Below are 18,616 nucleotides of genomic sequence, written 5' to 3'. Positions count from 1 at the left end.
ACACACAACAGTGCTCAGGGGACCATGCAGTGTCAGGGACAGAATCTGGGCCTTCTGCATGCAAAGCTTCTGTTCAGCCTACTGAGTTCTCTCTGGACCTATGTCTATTTTCTCCAGAGCTAGTGCTACTTGTGATTTCAGTTTCATCAGTTTCAAAAGAACTTTAATGTTTGAAAGATCTGACTTGAACTGGATAAGCAAAAATTACTTAAGGATGTTCATCCAAGGGTCAGAGAGAGAGCATAGCAGGTAAGGTGTTTGCGTTGTACAAGAGTGGCTGACCTGCGTTCACTCCCATGTTACACATATGGTCCTGTTGCACTGCCAGGAGTGAAATCCTGAGCTGTCTGTGACTCCCCTGGCCCAAAACAAGACACTTCATTCAGCAAGAAAAACAAAACAAAGCTATTCTCAGACATTACGTTGTAATGACCCTCTTAAAGAATCTAAAATGGAAACCTCCAGAAAATGAGAGATTTAGCAATCAGCTGCACTGGTTGGGAATTTCTTTCCTTTACCTTTTCTTCTTGGGGCTGAGGGAGGTTGGGGGAAAGGGAAGAGGTTGGGACATGCTCATCAGTGCTCAGGACTTACTGAGCTCTGTAATCACTCAGGGGATCAAATGGGGTTCCGCGGATGGAACCTGGGCCAGCCTCATGCAAGTGCCCTACCCACTGCACTACTTCTCCAGCCCCAGATGTTTTATTGTTTGGTTTTCTCCCCACCACCACCCATCAGACTCTTTTCGCCATGTCCACTGTTGGTTTTGTTTTGTTTTGTTTTTCTTTTTTGCCAATGTTTGAGATCAAATCCAGGGTCCCACAAATATGAGGCATTTGTTCTCCTTCTGGCCATACATATCTCTGGCCCACCAGTTATTTTTAATTTTATAATTAATTTATGGGTTTTTAATTCATAGTTAATAAAATATTCAACTATTCTGGTTCCTTATATTGTATATACAGGTATCTCTGTCCTCCCATTGTTCATCAATTTGCTCAAGCGGGTCCAGTAACGTCTCCATTTTGAGACTTGCTGTTACTGTGTTTGGCATATCGAATATGTCATGGGTAGCTTGCCAGGCTTTGCTGTGCAGGCGAGATACTCTCGGTAGCTAGCTGGGTTCTCCGAGAGGGGAAGAGGAATCGAACCCGGCTCAGCTGGGCTGGCTGCACGCAAGGCAAACGCCCTACTGTTGTACTATCACTCCAGCCCATATACAGGTAAACATCCATAATTCTGAATCACCTATTGCACGCTTTGCATTATGGTAGATTAGGAATTATTTCCTCTGGAGCACATACCTTGCATTACAGGTGGCTGGGGGTTGATCCCTGGTATATGATCCCCAAAGCACTACCAGGAACAGTCACTGGACACCATTGTGATCCAAAAAGAAAAGGGAAGTGGCAATCTAACCTGTACCATTCCTTAACAATGTAGTCCTCAAAGCATTATTTCCAAGGATCACACAAACAGGGAGGTAGGGGTGGGTAGTTGCAAACAAAACTTATAGTCACAAAGAGTCTGGATATTGATTTTTGGTGGGGAAAAATTATGAGAGCATTTAAGGAGAATTTGATTTGGTAGGCTAAGATTTGTGCCAGCACAGTAAAGAGCCCATGTATGAGGAGATTCAAATTTGTCTTAAAGAAATTATGAGGACATTTTCCTTCAAAAGTAAAAATTGCTGATTCCTTTACTTAATCATTAAATCATGAGGTGATTCCACAGGGGTTTCAAGCATCTTCTCAAGCAATCCCTTGAGATGTCCTTGTTATAAACATGTAAGTAAAAAATCTAGAGCAAAAGCCCCATTCTCCAGAATTCCTGACATAAATTTCTAGTTGCATCCTGGACACCGACATAGACATAAATTACAGAGATTATGGTCAGAGAGGAGAAAGATAAAAACAGGGCTTGAGGATAATTTGGGTCTCATAAAAATCACAGATGCTTCTCTGACCAAAATCTTATAATCTTTCCTAAGGGGAAATCTGGGTCACAAAAGCACTTGATAAGCAACTATCAGTGGTTGTGGAATTGCCACAGCATTTCATAGAATAATGAAGAGTGCACCTAAGGTTAAGAAGTTATTCTACGAAGAATAATATGCACTTGTGATCAACAATGCAAATGTGCTCCTGAAATGACATCAGGCCAAAGAGTTATTGGGGAAAATGTGATTATCTTTCTGAGCAATAGCAGAGACCCTACAGGGTGCAGTGGGGACAGGATATGGAGTTAGGAGTGACCGGGACCAAAGAGTTGTTATGTTAATCACGTTAATCACATGTTAATGAGCACATGCCTCATCCTCCTCACCTGTAAGTTATGCCATAAACATTAAATGTACTAATACATATAATAGTGACCAAGAATAAATTTTTGCAGCCAATGTTATTTTAATTCTTAAAAAGGCAACAGTATAGTGCAGTAAGGCATTTGCCTTGCATGTAGAAACACTGGCTTGATCTCCAAATCGTTCCCTCAGCACAAAACAAGGAATATTCTCAAAATTCTCTGGGGGTGGCACAAGCACCTCCCTTCCATATACACACACAAAATGGAAATCCCAGCAAGCACAACTAAGTGTGTGATGCATGGAAAGCATTACAACCAAGTGTGGGAGCACTGCAACCAGGTGTGTGTCCCCAGTCATAGCAACAACTACAGGGTGACTAAAGAAATACCCCGGAGCTTCACCGATGGGTTGTAATTCAGGAGCTGAGAAAGGTAGGACTACCCCAAGCTTAGTGCTCAGAGGGCCACAAAGTGCCAGAGATCACACCTGTGGCTCATGCAAAGCCTGCTGAACTGTACTCCCCAACTGTTGTCCCTCCTCATGCTTCACCCTCCTTTTACTATTCTGCAGTGCTGGGGCTCAAACCTGGGTAGGAGACTGCATCACTACGTACTCTACTGTTATTTTTTTGGTTCTGGGCCACACCTGGCAATGCTCAGGGTTTTCTCCTAGTTCTGTGCTCAGAGATCAGCCCTTACGGGGTGGAACTCAGTGAACATATGTAGTGAAAGGGATCAAATCTGGGTCCAAGGTGTTCAAGGCAAGAGCCTGCCTGCTATACTATCTCCAGCCTCTACTGTTACTTTAAGTAACTACTTTTTAGCTTTGGTTTTTCTCTTCTTCCAACTTTCCTTTTGAAAATAAGCAAAGAAACTTAACACGTATGATCTACAGCTTCACCAAAAGGTGTATTAATTACCAATGAAGAATCCCAGCAGCTTGCATTATTTCTCTCAATAATGTCCATTTACTCTTCAACAATGTAGTGTGAAGTCATATCTGATGTGTAATCTTTCTGAAAATTTATCAGTCTTGACTTGACGGGTTAGAAAAGTGGCTCAAATGGTTGGAACACGTTTACGGCCATACCACTCTGAACGCACCCAATCTTGTCAAATGGTAGAATACATGCGTTTCAAGTGTGAAATTCTAGGTTTGACACTTCTACCGTTTTTCTACCTACCAGCACCACCGGGACCTTGGGCACCACAATGAAAATAATAAAAAGAAGCCTGGAGAGAGAATGCAACAAGCTGGATACATGCTTTGTTTGTGGAGACGGGGCCCTAGCACCACACAGTTCCCTGAGCACTGCTGGGACTGAGATCTGGGCATAGAGCCAGGGATAGCCTCCAAACACTGCTGGGTGTGGCCCCCCCCAAAAAAAACAAAGAAAAAAGAAAAAGGAAGCAATGATGACCCTTAAAGAACACTTCAAAAGCAGGCATTAGCAAACTTTTCCTATTAAAAGGCAAATATTTCAGACCACTGTGGATCATTCAGTCTCTGTGGCAATTACTCAATACAGCTTAAAGAAATGAGCAAGGCTTCTGTCCCTCCAAAATTTATGAAGAGTGAAGATTTAATTTTATGAAATTTTTACATGCCACATGCCACTATGTACTCTTCCTTTGGTTTTTCAATCCCCCCTCCTCTCTTTCCCTCTCCCCCTGTTTCTTAATTCAAGGACTATACAAAATCAAGTCTTACAACCCCTACTGTAAGTGATTTTCAAAGAATTAGGATTTATTATTTTATTTCCTTTTTGGGTCACACCTGGTGATGCTCAGGGGTTACTCTTGGCTCTGTACTCAGGAAGTATCCCCTGGTGGTGCTCGGGGGACCATATGAGATGCCAGGGATCGAACCTGGGCTGGCCGTGTGCCAGGCAAATGCCCTATCCACTGCATTATTGTTGCAGCCCCAAGAATTAGGAATCTAAAGCAATACCTATAACCAAATAAAAAGGAAAGAAACACCCAGAATTCTGTATCTTCTCAAATCCTCTTACTATAATTCTTGTACCACAAGAACAGCACTTGAATCTTCAAGTCCCCTCTCAGCGACTTCAGTGTACTATCAGGTATACTCCCTCAGAAAAACTTCTAATAATAATTAAAACAGTAATACAACCCAGTAAAAAAAAAGGCAGACAATTTTAATATTTTATCAAAGAAATGTATGGCAAATAAGCCACTCTAGAAACCAATTTGACAGTCTCCTATAAAGTTAAAACTTTATAACCCAATAATTTCTCTCCCAGATACTTACCCCAAAGAAATACAAGCACAGGTCCATAAAACATAGCACCAATCAAAATACACAGGTGGTAAATGAACACAAATTGTAGGAGATATGTGCAGTGGAATACTGGTTGGTCATAAAAAAGGGGCACAAGACTGACACTCAAGGATCGGAAGAATCACACTACCAGCACAGGCAATGAAAAACATCTCAAAAACAGTATGTGAGGGCTGTAAAGAATGGGTGCTGGGATTAAAGAATTTGCCTTGCCTGTGGCCAGCCCTGGCTCAACCCCAGAACCATTATGACCCCAGGCATGGCCAGGAGTGAATCCTGGGCACCAGTGGGTATGCCTCCCGTCAAAATGTGTGAAATGGAAAAAGCCAGACCCAGATGACTGCACACTATAATAATTCCTATGAAACTTCGAGAAGGCAATTGACAGTGACAAAGAGTGGCTGCCAGAAGCCAGGGTAATGGAGAACTAGAAAACTTTTGGAGGGGTGGGTGGTGTGATCACACCTGGTAGTGCTGGGAATGGGTGGTTACTTTCCAATCTGTGCTACAGAAGTGACTCTCAGCATTGCTGATATATCACACATGCTTTTTTTTTTTTTACAGAATACAATGTACAATTTCTTGCATTATTTAGCAATAACTGAGAAAAAGATAATTAAAGTCTCCCACAGAAGTTAAATTCTTCATTGTCGTAAATGGTAACTAACATATTCAAAGTAATGGAATGCTAAATAAATGGAATTCCTTTAGATTAAGTGTTACCGTCACTGTCCTCTTGTTCATCGATTTGCTCAAGCGGGCCCAGTAAACGTCTCCAGTGTGAGACTTGTTGTTACTGTGTTTGGCATATCGAATACATCACGGGTAGCTTGCCAGGTTTTGCTGTGTGGGTGAGATACTCTCAGTAGCTTGGCGGGTTCTCTGAGAGGGCCGAAGGAATCAAACCTGGGTCGGCCAGGTCAGCCATGTGCAAGGCAAACGCCCTACCTGCTGTGCTATCGCTTCAACCCAGATTAAGTGTACAATCTAAAATTACATAATTAGCAGGAGATCAAATTAAGATTTAAGAGTTAACACGAATAGATGTCACCCATTCGAACATGCTTTCTCAAAGGACTAGTGTGCATGCTTTGAACATAACTGAATCTTATTCCCCAGCACCTCTGGTTGTGACTCCCAAACACATATGGGAGCAGTCCCTGAGCAACCACTGTCGCCAAAATCAAAAATACGACTGTGAAAGCTTTGATACGCTGAAAAGTACAAGAATATTATGCTTCAGGCATATACATATGTAAATAAATATAAGCACTGTATACATAAAATATCTTCCCAGGAAATACCTTCCCTGTTGGCAGTAGGTAAGATACTCATTAAATGATGAGTTAACTACAACTAACAACTATTATTCTTTTTTTGGGTGGGGGGTGGGGGGAGGGTCATACCTGGAGGTGTTCAGGGTTTATTCATTCCTAGCTCTGTGCTCAGAGATCACTCCTGGCAGAGCATGGAGGGCCACATGGGATATGCCAGGTATTGAATGCAGGTCAACCATGTACGTGCAAGGTAAATCTGCAGTACTATTACTTAGGTCCAAACTACAACTATTAATATTAAACTACAACCATATGCAAGGTAAATGTGTTGTGCTATCACTCAGGCCCAAACTACAATTATTACTTTTCTAAACATTTATTAGCATAAATTGGGTTTCCTTTGAACGTCATTATTGAATATTCATTAAGCAGGAGTACTAAGTATAGGAAAACTGTTTAATGGAGAGTAAGTAATCAGTGGATAAGACTACTGCTTAATCAAGTTCTTAAGTACACGTCATGTAAGTTTATACCTATAGGAGGTAAAGAAAGGAAGAGATCACTATCATCTGGAAGACACTGCAGTTTCAACACACACCAAGAAAAAGTTTCAACATTAAAAATATGATGGTACTCATGTCTGCCCGGAGGGGAAAGGGTGTTGCCCCATTCGCCCTCTCGTCTCTGGAAAGAAGGATGGCGGCCGCATGGGAGCCTTGTGGACAGCAGGTATGAGCCGGGGGAGTGGGGGCGACTAAAACCTCATGGGAAGGGGGGCGTTCCGGTCCGTCCTTCATGCCCTACCGAGGTCACCAGTTGCCCCCCGCGAGTGGCTCTCCAGCACGGCCACAGCCCCAGAAGCACAAGGACTTAATGCAGAACCCGGCAGCTTGGAGCAGAAAAGTGAACGGACTATGCGTTAATCCAGGCCATCATGTCTGTCCGGAGGGGAAAGGGTGTTGGTCCCTTCCGCCCTCCTCCCTCTGGAAAGAAAGATGGCGGCCGCATGGGAACCTTGTGGACAGCAGGTATGAGCCGGGGGTGTGGGGGCGACTAAAACCTCACGGGAAGGGGGGCGTTTCGGTCCGTCCTTCACGCCCTACCGAGGCCACCAGTTGCCCCCCACGAGCGGCTCTCCAACACGGCCACAGCCCCAGAAGCACAAGGACTTAATGCAGAACCCAGCAGCTTGGAGCAGAAAAGTGAACGGACTATGTGCTAATCCAGGCCATCATGTCTGCCCGGAGGAGAAAGGGTGTTGCCCCAGTCGCCCTCTCCTCTCTGGAAAGAAAGATGGCGGCCACATGGGAGCCTTGTGGACAGCAGGTATGAGCCGGGGGTGTGGGGGCTACTAAAACCTCATGGGAAGGGGGGCGTTCTGGTCTGTCCTTCATGCCCTACCGAGGTCACCAGTTGCCCCCCACGAGCGGCTCTCCCGCACGGCCACGACTCCAGAGCACAGAAACCAATTTCTTGATTTTCTGACTTTCAGTAGAAATACTTCCAGGGTCAATAGGTAAAATAGCAGAAATCCAAAACCAACATTTAATTCCTGAACCCAGCTGTAGAAAGCAAATCACTTCACAATGCTTTTTCAGCATGTCTGATTGGGGGGGGTGGGGGGGGTAAACTCTAAATAATAGTGGTGAATCTTTTATTGAAACAATGAATCTAATCAAAGCAGATAGAGTGCTAACTAGAATTCATCTGCCTCACAGGGACTGGGAGGGGTGGGGGGTGGGGTTTTATTGGGTTCTTCATGGTAAAAAATAAGTATTGGTAAAGGGAAATGTGTTTGATGTTTGCATGACTGAGACCTAGACCTGAGGGCTTTGTAACTTTTCCCACAGTGATTCAATAAATAAATAAATTTAAAAAAATATGATGGTATATGAAATTTCTTATTTTTATTGTCTGTCCTTTTCAAAAAATCTAACATTTGACTAACCTGAACAAATTAAATGATCAAACAAATGCCAAAAGCCATATTTAACCAAAGTTTTCTTTAAAAAAAAAAAAATTTTAGGCCAGAGAGCTACTACAACAGGTTGGCACTTGCCTTGTATGCAACCAAGCCATTTTTAATTCCCAGCACCATATATTCCCTGAGTCCCAACAGGAGTTAGCCTTGAGCACCCCTAGGAGGGGCCCAAAACCAAAAATCATTTTACTGTAATCACATATAAAACATGCTACCTAGACCTTAACAAGGAAAGATGACCTTTTTTTTTTTCAAAATTGAATCACCGTGAGATAGTTACAAAGTTCTCATGTTCAAGATTCAGTCATATAATGATTGAACACCCATCCCTCTACCAGTGCACACTTTACACCTCCAGTGTCCCCAGTATATCACCCCTCCCCTCATCCCTGTCCTCATCCTGCTTCCAGGGCAGGCAATTTCCCCAATACTCTCTCTCTACTTTTGGGCATTATATTTTGCTCTAATTTTCCTACGACCATTCAAGTCTGTCTGCCAGGGGCAGATGCTCGATCACTTATTGTCCATTGCTCATTTTGAATATCATGGGTGCCGCAGCCATGTGCTTCTTGAATCCTAGATTGTAAATGGTTGGGTTCTAGAGACATTTCTGTAGGGCACTAATCCATTTGAGTATTCAACTGGGCAAGATGACCTTATTGATTTATTTATTCTTTTTTGGGTCACATCCGACAATGCACAGGGGTCACTCCTGGCTCTGCACTCAGGAATTACCCCTGGTGGTGCTCAGGGGACCATATGGGATGCTGGAAACCAAACTCGGGTTGGCTGCGTGCAAGGCAAAAGCCCTACCCATTGTGCTAGCGTTCCAGCCCCAGAGATGACCTTATTTTTAAAAATAAATTTCTTAAGGCAGGAGGGCAGGTAAAATAAATAAACAAACAAACATCTTTATAAAATTTTCCCCAATTCACGGAAAAGAATAGGATACAGTGGTTACGGCACAGGGCAGGTATGCCATCCTTCTTGGGTTGATACCCAGAACCACATGGTCCCCAGAGCACCACCAGGTTCAACCCTGGAGGCCCCCAAGCACCGCAGGGTATGGCCCTAGAGGCCTTCCCAGGGTAGCAGGATGTAGTCTGTAGGTCTTCACAGAGAAGTGATGGCCAGGGTTGTCCCCAGGTTGTCCCCCACAGCATCACATATTTGGGCTCCTGCTCTGAATCCACAGCCCAACGGGCAAAGAACTACTGGTGGAGCCTCCAAATCTCCTCAGCACCACTTGGGAGCACCTCACCTTCCCCGTCACACCCAGCCAGCACCACTCTGGAGCCACTCCCCCTGAAAGCCCCCCCCCAATAACACACACACACACACACACACACACACACACACACACACAGAGCAAAACAGACAAAAAACTGATGCAGGACCAAATAGCTCAAACGGCACATGCTTTGTATGCAGTAGGCCTGGGCTCCAACCCAGGAAACAGTTACCTGAGCACCAACCAGAGGCAACCCCCAGCAGACCTGGTAGTAGTCAAGTAGTTCCTAACAACCACATGTGGTCCTCAAATCAGAAACTTAACTGGTTTTGGTTTAGAGTTTTTGTTTTTCGTTTTTTCCTTTTTTCCAGATAATGCTTACAGATAATTCAACGCTTACATGACAGGTTTTGTGCTATTTGCTTATATTTAAGTATCTCAGAATATGAGTGGTTGACTAACAAATTTTGATTTAAGTCCAAGAAGCATTAAACAAGTAACACCCCCACAAAACATTTTCTATCTAATCTTCCTTTCCTTTGCATACTGCAAAGGTACTTTCCTTTGCAGTACCTTCAGTTTAAAAATCTAACAGAACTAAAAAGTGCCCCTCAATTCTTATTAATATTTGTTCTCCCTACAGTGTCTAATATTTGGTAGAAGTCAATAAATACTATAGGTACTTGGTCTATTCAAGATTCCTCCAATTCAGGGAATGGAGAGAGTACAGCAGGTAAAGCGTTTGCCTGTATGCAGCCCACCTGGGTCTGATCCCCAGAATCCCATATCGCCTGCTGAGCACTGCCACAAATAATTCCTGAGTTCAGAGCCACGAGTAACCAATGAGCATTGCTGGGTATGACACCCCCCCAAAAAATATACCTTGGTATATAGATATACCTTGGATTTAGTAAGAGACACTGGGAGACAGCAATTTTTAATTTTGCTGGACAGGACTAGATATCATGGTAACCTTTTAACTAAAGCAAACCGCCATGCCAGTTTTAGTACCCTGCATATTTCACTCAACACAATTAAGTAGCTGTACTTTCACACACTTATTTACTCTAGCAGACGCCAGTAACGTCTCCATTGTGAGACTTATTGCTACTGTTTTTGGCATATTGAATACACCACAGGGAGCTTGCCAGGTTCTGCCGTGCGGGCAGGATACTCTCAGTAACTTGCTGGGCTCTCCGAGAGGGACAGAGGAATTGAACCCCAGTCAGCTGTGTACAAGGAAACGCCCTACATATGGGCTGGAGAGATAGCACAGCAGGTAGGGCATTTGCCTTGCAGGTAGCTGACCCAGGTTCAGTTCCTTCATCCCTCTCAGAGAGCCCGGCAAGCTACCAAGAGTATCCCGCCCGCACAGCAGAGCATGGCAAGCTCCCCGTGGTGTATTCGAGATGACAAAAACAGTAACAAGCCTTACAATGGAGATGTTACTGGTGCCCGCTCGAGTGAATCGATGAACAATGGGAGCACGGTGTTACTGTGCTACTTTCACACACATTCAACTACAGTTTAAAAAAAAAAACTCAAGGGAAAAGCTGACAGCGACAGAAGTAAAAGGGACAGTAGAAGTAGAGCTTAAAAGGTCTCCAGAAAGCTTCGAATTTTTGCTGAATGGGTAGAACGATATAGAGATAGTTCAAAACTGTAAAGAAATCCAAATTTCAGGCTGGAAACAGAACAGGGATTAAGGTGCTTACCCTGCACTTGACCTATCCAGGCTTAATTCCTAGCATTACATATGGTCTGTGATCCTGAGAATCACCGAGAGTGATCCCTGAGCACAGAGCCAGGTGTGGCCCTGAGGACTGCTAAATGTGCATGTGCACCCCCCAACCCCATCGGGTAAGGGGAAGTGTTAAAAATATTAAGCAGGGACTGGAATCTGTTGAGACTGGGGGCTCTGGTATTCACTTCAATATCTTGGAGAGCCATGGAGTGGGGGTCTAGAGGGGTTGCATGTCAAAAATATTATTCACGTTTTAAAGGGTCACTGGAACATCCTCAAAAACTGGCTACAAGAAAACAAAAAAAATCAAGAGGACAGTAAAAGCAAGAAGACCATGTAGCAGAAACTTTTTTGGTATTAGTAAGAAGGAACTTTACGTGATAGAAGAATTTTAGTTAAGTAGGAAAGCTGAAGAAAAGTAGAGCAGACATGGAAAATGATTTGGAGTCAGACTTTAAATACATATGGTTAAGCTGATTGTCATGTATAGATGAAAGAAAGCAGGTTGGCTTCTAAATGAGTAACATTAAGAAACAGCTGTACACTTAAGTTTCTCTAGGTACAATTTACTATTCCCAGGCATTATTTCCACAGCCTGGCAAGCTACCCATGACGTATTCGATATGCCAAACACAGTAACAAGTCTCAAAATGGAGATGTTACTGGGCCCACTCGAGCAAATCGATGAACAACGGGAGCGGGAGGACAGTGCTACAGTGCTACAGTGCTACATATACCATCAATAAGCAAAAAAAAAAAAAAAAAAACCACCCTCAAGGTGTTCCCATAAAAAGCATGCCTCCAAAGCTAAGGTGAGAGTTCAAAGGAGTGAGGGTTTGCATCCAATGTCGGAAGCCCAGGCTGAGATCCCACATCAACCACAGCATGGTTGGGAATCCCAGCATGATCCTCAATTGCCAAGTCAAGAGTTAAGGCCACCCCAACCTCCCCAACCAGCAACCACTGGGTGTGGCCTGAAAAAAAAAAAACAGAAACCAAAACACCCGCTTACAGAGAGTTCAACTTTTACATGACAGATTTCCATTTGCTTTTATTTAAATGAGTATCTCAGAATATGTGTAGTTGACTGACAAGTTCTGATTAAAATCCAAGCAACATTAAAACAAGTAACACCCTACACAAAACATTTTCTACCTAATCTTTCTTCACTTTGCATACCTTCGAAGTTTTAAAGATCTAAGGGAACTAAAAAGTACCACTTAATTCTTCCTATTAAAATTGCAAGATTATTTCCTAAAGGTTTAAATGAGAACACAAGCCAGGAAACTGGGACACAAACAGGAAAAAGAAAAACTGTCAAGTCAGAAGTCACTGGTATGTTTACTTCTCTCTCTTCCTTGTCAACTGAATCCTGAAAAGGATGCTTTAGTTAGATGCAAACCTCTCTTAAGACTGCTCCACAGACACAGCAAGACTTTTTTGTACGTATTGACCCCGGCTGCATAGGCTCCAGATAACTGCTCTTCACAATTTTGACCTAATAACATATTTCCCGAACACTCCATTCGTCTTCTTAGTGTAAAATTGCTAGGCTAATCTTTACCTAAGCCATTTCTGAACCTTTCTCCACGACCTCATTGCTTGAGTGACAAGCTGCCCGCTTTGATTTACCATAAAGCCACCTTTAGGGGGATAACTTTCTGTTCCTTCTACTCCTTTACTTCATAATCTATTCATCTACTGCAGGAAAGAGAAAAAAAAAAAAGGGTATCAATCTGTTAACTCTGGCCTAGATTTCCTTTATCTCTAAGGTGCAAATCACACACATTCCAGGTTCCTTCACAAGGTCATTCCAAGTTTAATCCAGAGAAAAATCCTATAAAAAGTGTCATGTGCTGCGGGCCTGTGAGATAATATAGCGGCCAGGACATTTGCCTTGCACACTGTCAACCCGGGTTCTAGCCCTAGCAGCTCACGTGGTCTCCCAAGCCCCTCCAAGAGTGATTCCTGAGGGTAGAGCCAGTGGCAAGCCCCTGAGCATAGCCAGCTGTGCCTCCCCTCTCCCAAAAAGGTGTCAGGTACCGCCCAACCAGAAGATCCAAGTAAAGATGGATTCAAACAAAGCTCAGTTGAAAACCTAAGGCAAGTCATGATGAGCAAACTGGAGCCCCTCAACGACCACTGAAAACAAAACCGGCCTACTTTCCTCCACCAATGGGGAGAAAAGGACGGGCGTAAGGACTGGCCAGGGTTGACACTGTCACCACGGGGTCCTTGGCAGGTAACAAGATGCAGCCCATCTCTTGGCCCGCACCTTTTGGCTTGGACCAGGAGGGATTCCCATACTGCTACGTAAAGGGATGAAACCCGGAGGGGGCAACTGCCTCCACTTGAGTGTCACAAAGAGGGCACGAGAGAGCAAGAGGGGCAGGGGCAGGGGGCTAGGGTAGCACATCCCTTCCGAGCAGCGTGTCTACAGCCAGTTCCCCGACCAAATAAACCCCCTCCCCCCGCCCACGTCCTAGAGGCCTCGGGGGAGAATCCGGGGACCACCGCGCCCGCAGTCTGGTCATCCGGGCCAGGCTCCCCGCCGGCTCGGAACGGCCCCTTCCGGACGCGGACCGGCCGGGAGGGGGTTTCGGTTTCCCGAGGAGAAGGGCTGCTTCCCCAGCCGCCCTGGCACCGCCGAACGCCACGGAGCCTCCCCGGCTGCACTCGGTCCCGGCCCGGAGCCCCAACCAGGTCCCGCACCGGCGCGCGGTCCCGCGGGGCTGGCACTGCCGGAGGGGCGTTGCCATAGGAATAGCACCCAAGACCCCGCCGTCGCGCCCGGGAGAGACTGGGGAGGAGGGCTCGCGAGACCCGCTGTGCCCCATGCGACCAAGCCCGCGTTCCCTCTCAGGCAGCTACTCCCGGCCAGCAGCGCCCCCACGGCTCCGCGCCTTCCCGCGCGGCTCACAAAACCCCTACCTTCCGCCATGTCGGGCCCGGCCCTGCCTGCAGTCTCGCGAGAAGTGCGCCACTCAGCAGGCCTGGCGCGTAACTGGAGCCCAAGTCTCGCGAGAATTATGGCAGGTCAGGCAATGGGCGGGGCCAAGACGAGACCCGAGCGGTGAATGAAAGGGGAAGGAGGCTTTGGGGAGCTGTGAACCCAGAACTTAAGCGCCTCGTATTTATCGAGAACCGAGCGAGCTCCAACATTCTATGCCTGTGGGAGGGCACTGGGAAAGGTGAACACACCTAATTGTAGACTACGTTTTGGAAAAGCTTAGCCCAAAGGGTGGGTTTTGTAAGTTTTAAGCTTGTGAACATGTGAATGGTGGGTTGGGGCGCCAGATACTTTACAGGAGTTAAGGACCTGAGGAGCGGCTCGTCTCAGATTCCGGCACCTTACGGTTCCCGGGCACCGCCAAGAGTGGCCCAAACACAGCGCCAGACGTAGCCCGAGTGCTGACGAGTATAGCCCGAATTCCCCCTTTTCTTGCCTCCACCTCAGCGTAAATGACTGGGGCTTGAGAAGTTTAAAAGGGCTGGATCCCCGGTACTGGTCCTGTATGGTCCCCGATCACCAAGAACAAGCAGCAGGGAAGAGTTGCCCTACCGCCTCTCAAACGTAAAAATCTGAAAAAGCCAGCCAGTGAATGAAACGGAAATTACTCAAGGTCCTTGCACAGCAGTCAGGGTGCCCTGCAAGCAAATGCAAAAGGAATTCTTAAGAACGGATTAGTTCGAGGCAGATCATCTGTTGTTCTACTATAACAAAACCATGCATATAAATAGATGTTAAAAGGGAAGGTGATATGAAGATCACTTGATGACATAAATGTTATGTTTGAAGATCATGGGCAAATGGAAAAGAATAAAACTGAAACAATTGGGAGAGGAACTTGTGGTTAAAGCCCTAGTTTCAGGTGAATCCTAGAAGGATGGATTTTTTTTTAAAGCAGAATTCAGCCACCTGGCTGCAAAAGCAAAGAGCAGTTTTTGCTCATGATATACTGGGGGGGGGGGGGGGGGAATGTGTGTGAAAGAGATGAGAGTTCTTTGGTGCAGTAAAAGCTGATACAGGGAGTCCTGAAACTGCAGGAGTCTTAGTATCAAAGTCCCCAAATTAAGTTCTAAGTTAAACAGCAGTAGGACAGGACAAGATACACAACATGATCATGGAATCAAGTAGCTTAAATGGAAATGTGTGGAATGGAGATCCCTGGAAAATTAGATATTGACATTAGAGATCGTGAAACAGAAGACCACAAGGGAGGTGTTAAAATCTCTAGGTGAGATGACTGCTATCAAAAAGAGCAAAAGAGTAAGACTGAATAGCATAAGACCTTTTGTAAAGGGTTTTTAGTCAAAGTCAGAAGAATGCAGGAGAATTCTGATTGTGCCCATTCCAAGAAGCCTATTCGTAGTGATCGACTGCAGGAAAAGATACCTCCTGTAGCAGACAAGAGCAGATTAAAAGAAGTATCTGAGAACAGGATGAAAGCATCAAAACAAAAGAGAAGGATTTAAACCAAAGTGGACTGCAGAAGGAATTCAGAGGTTAGTAAGCATAAGGTCAAAAAAGTCAACATTTTGAGGAAAAGAGGAATCCTGATTGACAGGCTACTGGGAGACAGAAGGGGAGACCTTCCATTTAAATGTATAGATGAACTAGTGTACTCAGGGAAATGATGTTTCAGATGGGACTAACAATGCAAGAGATGAACGATGCAAGAGGTCCAGGCAGTGAGGTGCTTAAGGAAGTATCACTGAGCAAGCTACACTTTCACAAAAAGCAGGAGATACTTGCCAGATACAAGGTGCTTTTGCTCAACAGCTTCTTCGGTTATATCAAATGGTTTATAGATATGCCAAATAGTGAGCCCTTATGGTCTTCCGGGGTGGCCAGCAACCGTCTCCTCTGATTATACAACCACATCTTCTATTGTTATGAGTACCTGACAGGTGCTGAAGATAGCAGATAGGGCACTCACCTTGTAAGTGGCTGACCAAGGTTTGATCCCTAGCATCCCTATGGCTCCACAAGCCTCACCAGGAGAGCCAGGCGTAACCCCTGAGTAACCACTGGGTGTGGCACCAAAACCAAACCAAACCAATTAAGAGTACCTGAAAAACATCTTTCTTTTAGAACATATAGATGAAAAGTCTGCTTTTGCATCCTAAGATATTCTTCTTCATCAGCACAAGCCTAGACTCTGGCACACAGTAGGTGCTCAAAACATTAGATGAATTATCACTGTGAGCTATACCGGGAGTCACAAGAACTGAATTTGTTTGGCTTTGGAACTGAGTTGCTGTTCATCACAACCTGGTCTCTGAAAGCTTTTTGTTGCATCTCAGATTCTCCATCAGTTTCAAGAGCAATATGGAACTAGAATCCATGGTTCATAATAATTTGGAGACTCAGGATCCTGAGTATTTGGTGAACTACAGTTACTAAAGTAACACATATGCAGGAAAACCAAATTTGTTTCATCTCAGTTCACATAGATCAAATGCATCACTGTATATCTTCAAGAAAGAAGCCCTTTGTTAGAGATCTAAAAAACACTGTAGGTCCACAAGAACAAAAGCAACAGGTGCTGGCGCGGATGTGGCGAGAAAGGGACCCTCCTTCACTGCTGGTGGGAATGCAGGCTGGTCCAACCCTTTTGGAAAACAGTATGGACGATTCTCAAAAAATTAGAATTCGATCTCCCATTTGACCCAGCTATAGCACTCCTGGGAATATATCCCAGAGAGGCAAAAAGGTATAGTCGAAGTGACATCTGCAATTGTTTGTTCATTGCAGCACTCTTTACAATAGCCAAAATCTGGAAAAAACCTGAGTGCCCGAGAACAGATGACTGGTTAAAGAAGCTTTGGTACATTTACTATGTAGCTGTTAGAAAAGATGAAGTTATGAAATTTACATACAAGTGGTACTACATGGAAAGTATCATGTTAAGCGAAATGAGTCAGAAAGAGCGGGATAGACACAGAAAGATTGCATTCATCTGGGGAACATAAAGCAACGAAACGGGAGACTAACACCCAGGAAGGGCTCAGATTAGTACCAGGAATTTTGCTCCATGACTTGAAGGCCAGCCACATGTGCTAGGTGAGAAGGAAGCTCAGATAGAGAAGAGAGCACCAAATAAAGGGTGTTGTGAAGACCCTCCCAGGGTGGGAGAGACATGCTAAAAGTGGACTATAGACCAAACATGACTGCCACTCAATGCCTCTCTGGCAAAACACAGTACCCAAAAGAAGAGAGAGAGAACAGGGAGGAATGCCCTGCCACAGCGGCAGGGTGGGATGGGGGCGGGGGGGGGGGGATGGGGGGTGGGAGGGATGCTAGGACCCGTGGTGGGGGAGGATGGGCACTGGTGGAGGGATGGGTACTTGATCATTGTATAACTGAAACCCAAGCACAAAAATTTTTAAGTCTATAAGTGTACTTCATGGTGTTTCACTAATAAAAAAAATGATAAAAAAAATAAAAAACACTGTAGGGTGGGAATGATAGGACAGCAGGTAGGACGCTAGCCTTGCACACGGCTGACCTCATTGCATATGGTCCCCCAGGAGTGATCCCTGAGCACCACCAGATATGCCTTTAATATAACCCTATATCTAGGTTCGTCTTCTCTTGCTGATTTAAATTCCCTAGAGGATTTTTTTCAATCTTGAATAAGCCATTTGTAGTACTTGCTAACTACAACACCCACAAGCTTAGGCAGTTATATTAGAAATGACCTAAATATCAGACATTTAAAAAAATCAAGCAATAGAAGGGATGGAGGGTGCAGAGTGAACCCTCAATGGACTCTTTTGCATATGCGAAGTCCACATTAGATCCCTGGGCACTGAGTGGTTCTTAGCACCACTGGGACTGACATTTCCCCTCCCACAACCACCCACAAACCGGTTTTCCCCTCCCCCCAAGCATATCACCTAAGCACTGCTGGGTGTTATGCTAGTAACAAAACCCAAACAAATACACAGCAAGACTTATTGGGAGTAAGGAGAAGAAAATCACTAAACCGGAAGTTCAACTAATAGGGTTCAAATACCAGCCTCAGTAGACTCATTTTTAACGTGACCCTGGAAAAAAAGATTCTGATTTTATCTATCAATAAGGGCAACACTGCACAGTATTCAAACAAGTTTGTACCCCGCTGCAAACCTTAACGTTACAATCCTGACAAATTTAATCTGTTACTGTTCCTTCATGAGAAATTGCTTAGAAGACTCTTGATTACATTCTTTATGAAAAACACTTAGCAAAACCTCCTACAAAATAGAAATTGAATAAATAGGAACTTCCTAGTGCACATTACGAATGATATGTCACTGTGAATAAGTGCTATAATAGATTTTGCTAGGAAGGGAAAACAACTCAAGTACCTTGCCTATACTTCTATAAAGCTTCGATGTTTAAGATGTTCTTTTCATGAAAGTCTTTCTTTCCAGTTCAGTTCATTCCTTCTATGTAAAAAGGATTCAAAATTCAAAGTTCTCGGTGTTGCTTGCAGATGCAACTAACTATCCAAAAACTGAATCCTACCTACACCTTGGCAGTCAGGTTACACACCTCTGAAACTGCAAAAACACTTCACCAAAAGTATTTTATATGGAAATGATTTACTTTGCAAACCAAATACTTTTGAGATTTGCAGTTCTCAAGAAAATTTATTTTTTTCATGCACTAAACTTCCATTTATTTGGTTAAAAATATAGCAAGCAGTCCAATGCATGTAATAAAGAACTGATAGAAAGACAGAGACAGCTAAAAAGAAAGAAAACAGAGTCCACAGTTTGAGAGCTC

At 44.4% G+C, this 18,616-nt stretch overlaps 1 protein-coding gene across 1 annotated transcript in view; it reads right to left on the bottom strand.

The window, feature by feature from the left end:
* ANKFY1 (ankyrin repeat and FYVE domain containing 1) overlaps positions 1-13,796 on the bottom strand; it is a 77,222-nt gene extending 63,426 nt beyond the window's left edge. Inside the window, exon 1 of the mRNA XM_056127449.1 lies at positions 13,771-13,796. Coding sequence (XP_055983424.1) covers positions 13,771-13,780 — 10 coding nt within the window. The 5' untranslated portion in view covers positions 13,781-13,796. The remainder of the gene's footprint in view (positions 1-13,770) is intronic.
* Between the last annotated feature and the right edge of the window lie 4,820 nt (positions 13,797-18,616).

Source organism: Sorex fumeus, unplaced genomic scaffold (assembly GCF_029834395.1).
Source record: "Sorex fumeus unplaced genomic scaffold, SorFum_2.1 ptg000063l, whole genome shotgun sequence".
NCBI classification, from domain to species: domain Eukaryota; kingdom Metazoa; phylum Chordata; class Mammalia; order Eulipotyphla; family Soricidae; genus Sorex; species Sorex fumeus.
The sequence above is the reverse complement of the archived record's forward strand: the minus strand, read 5'-3'. Positions and strand labels throughout refer to the sequence as shown.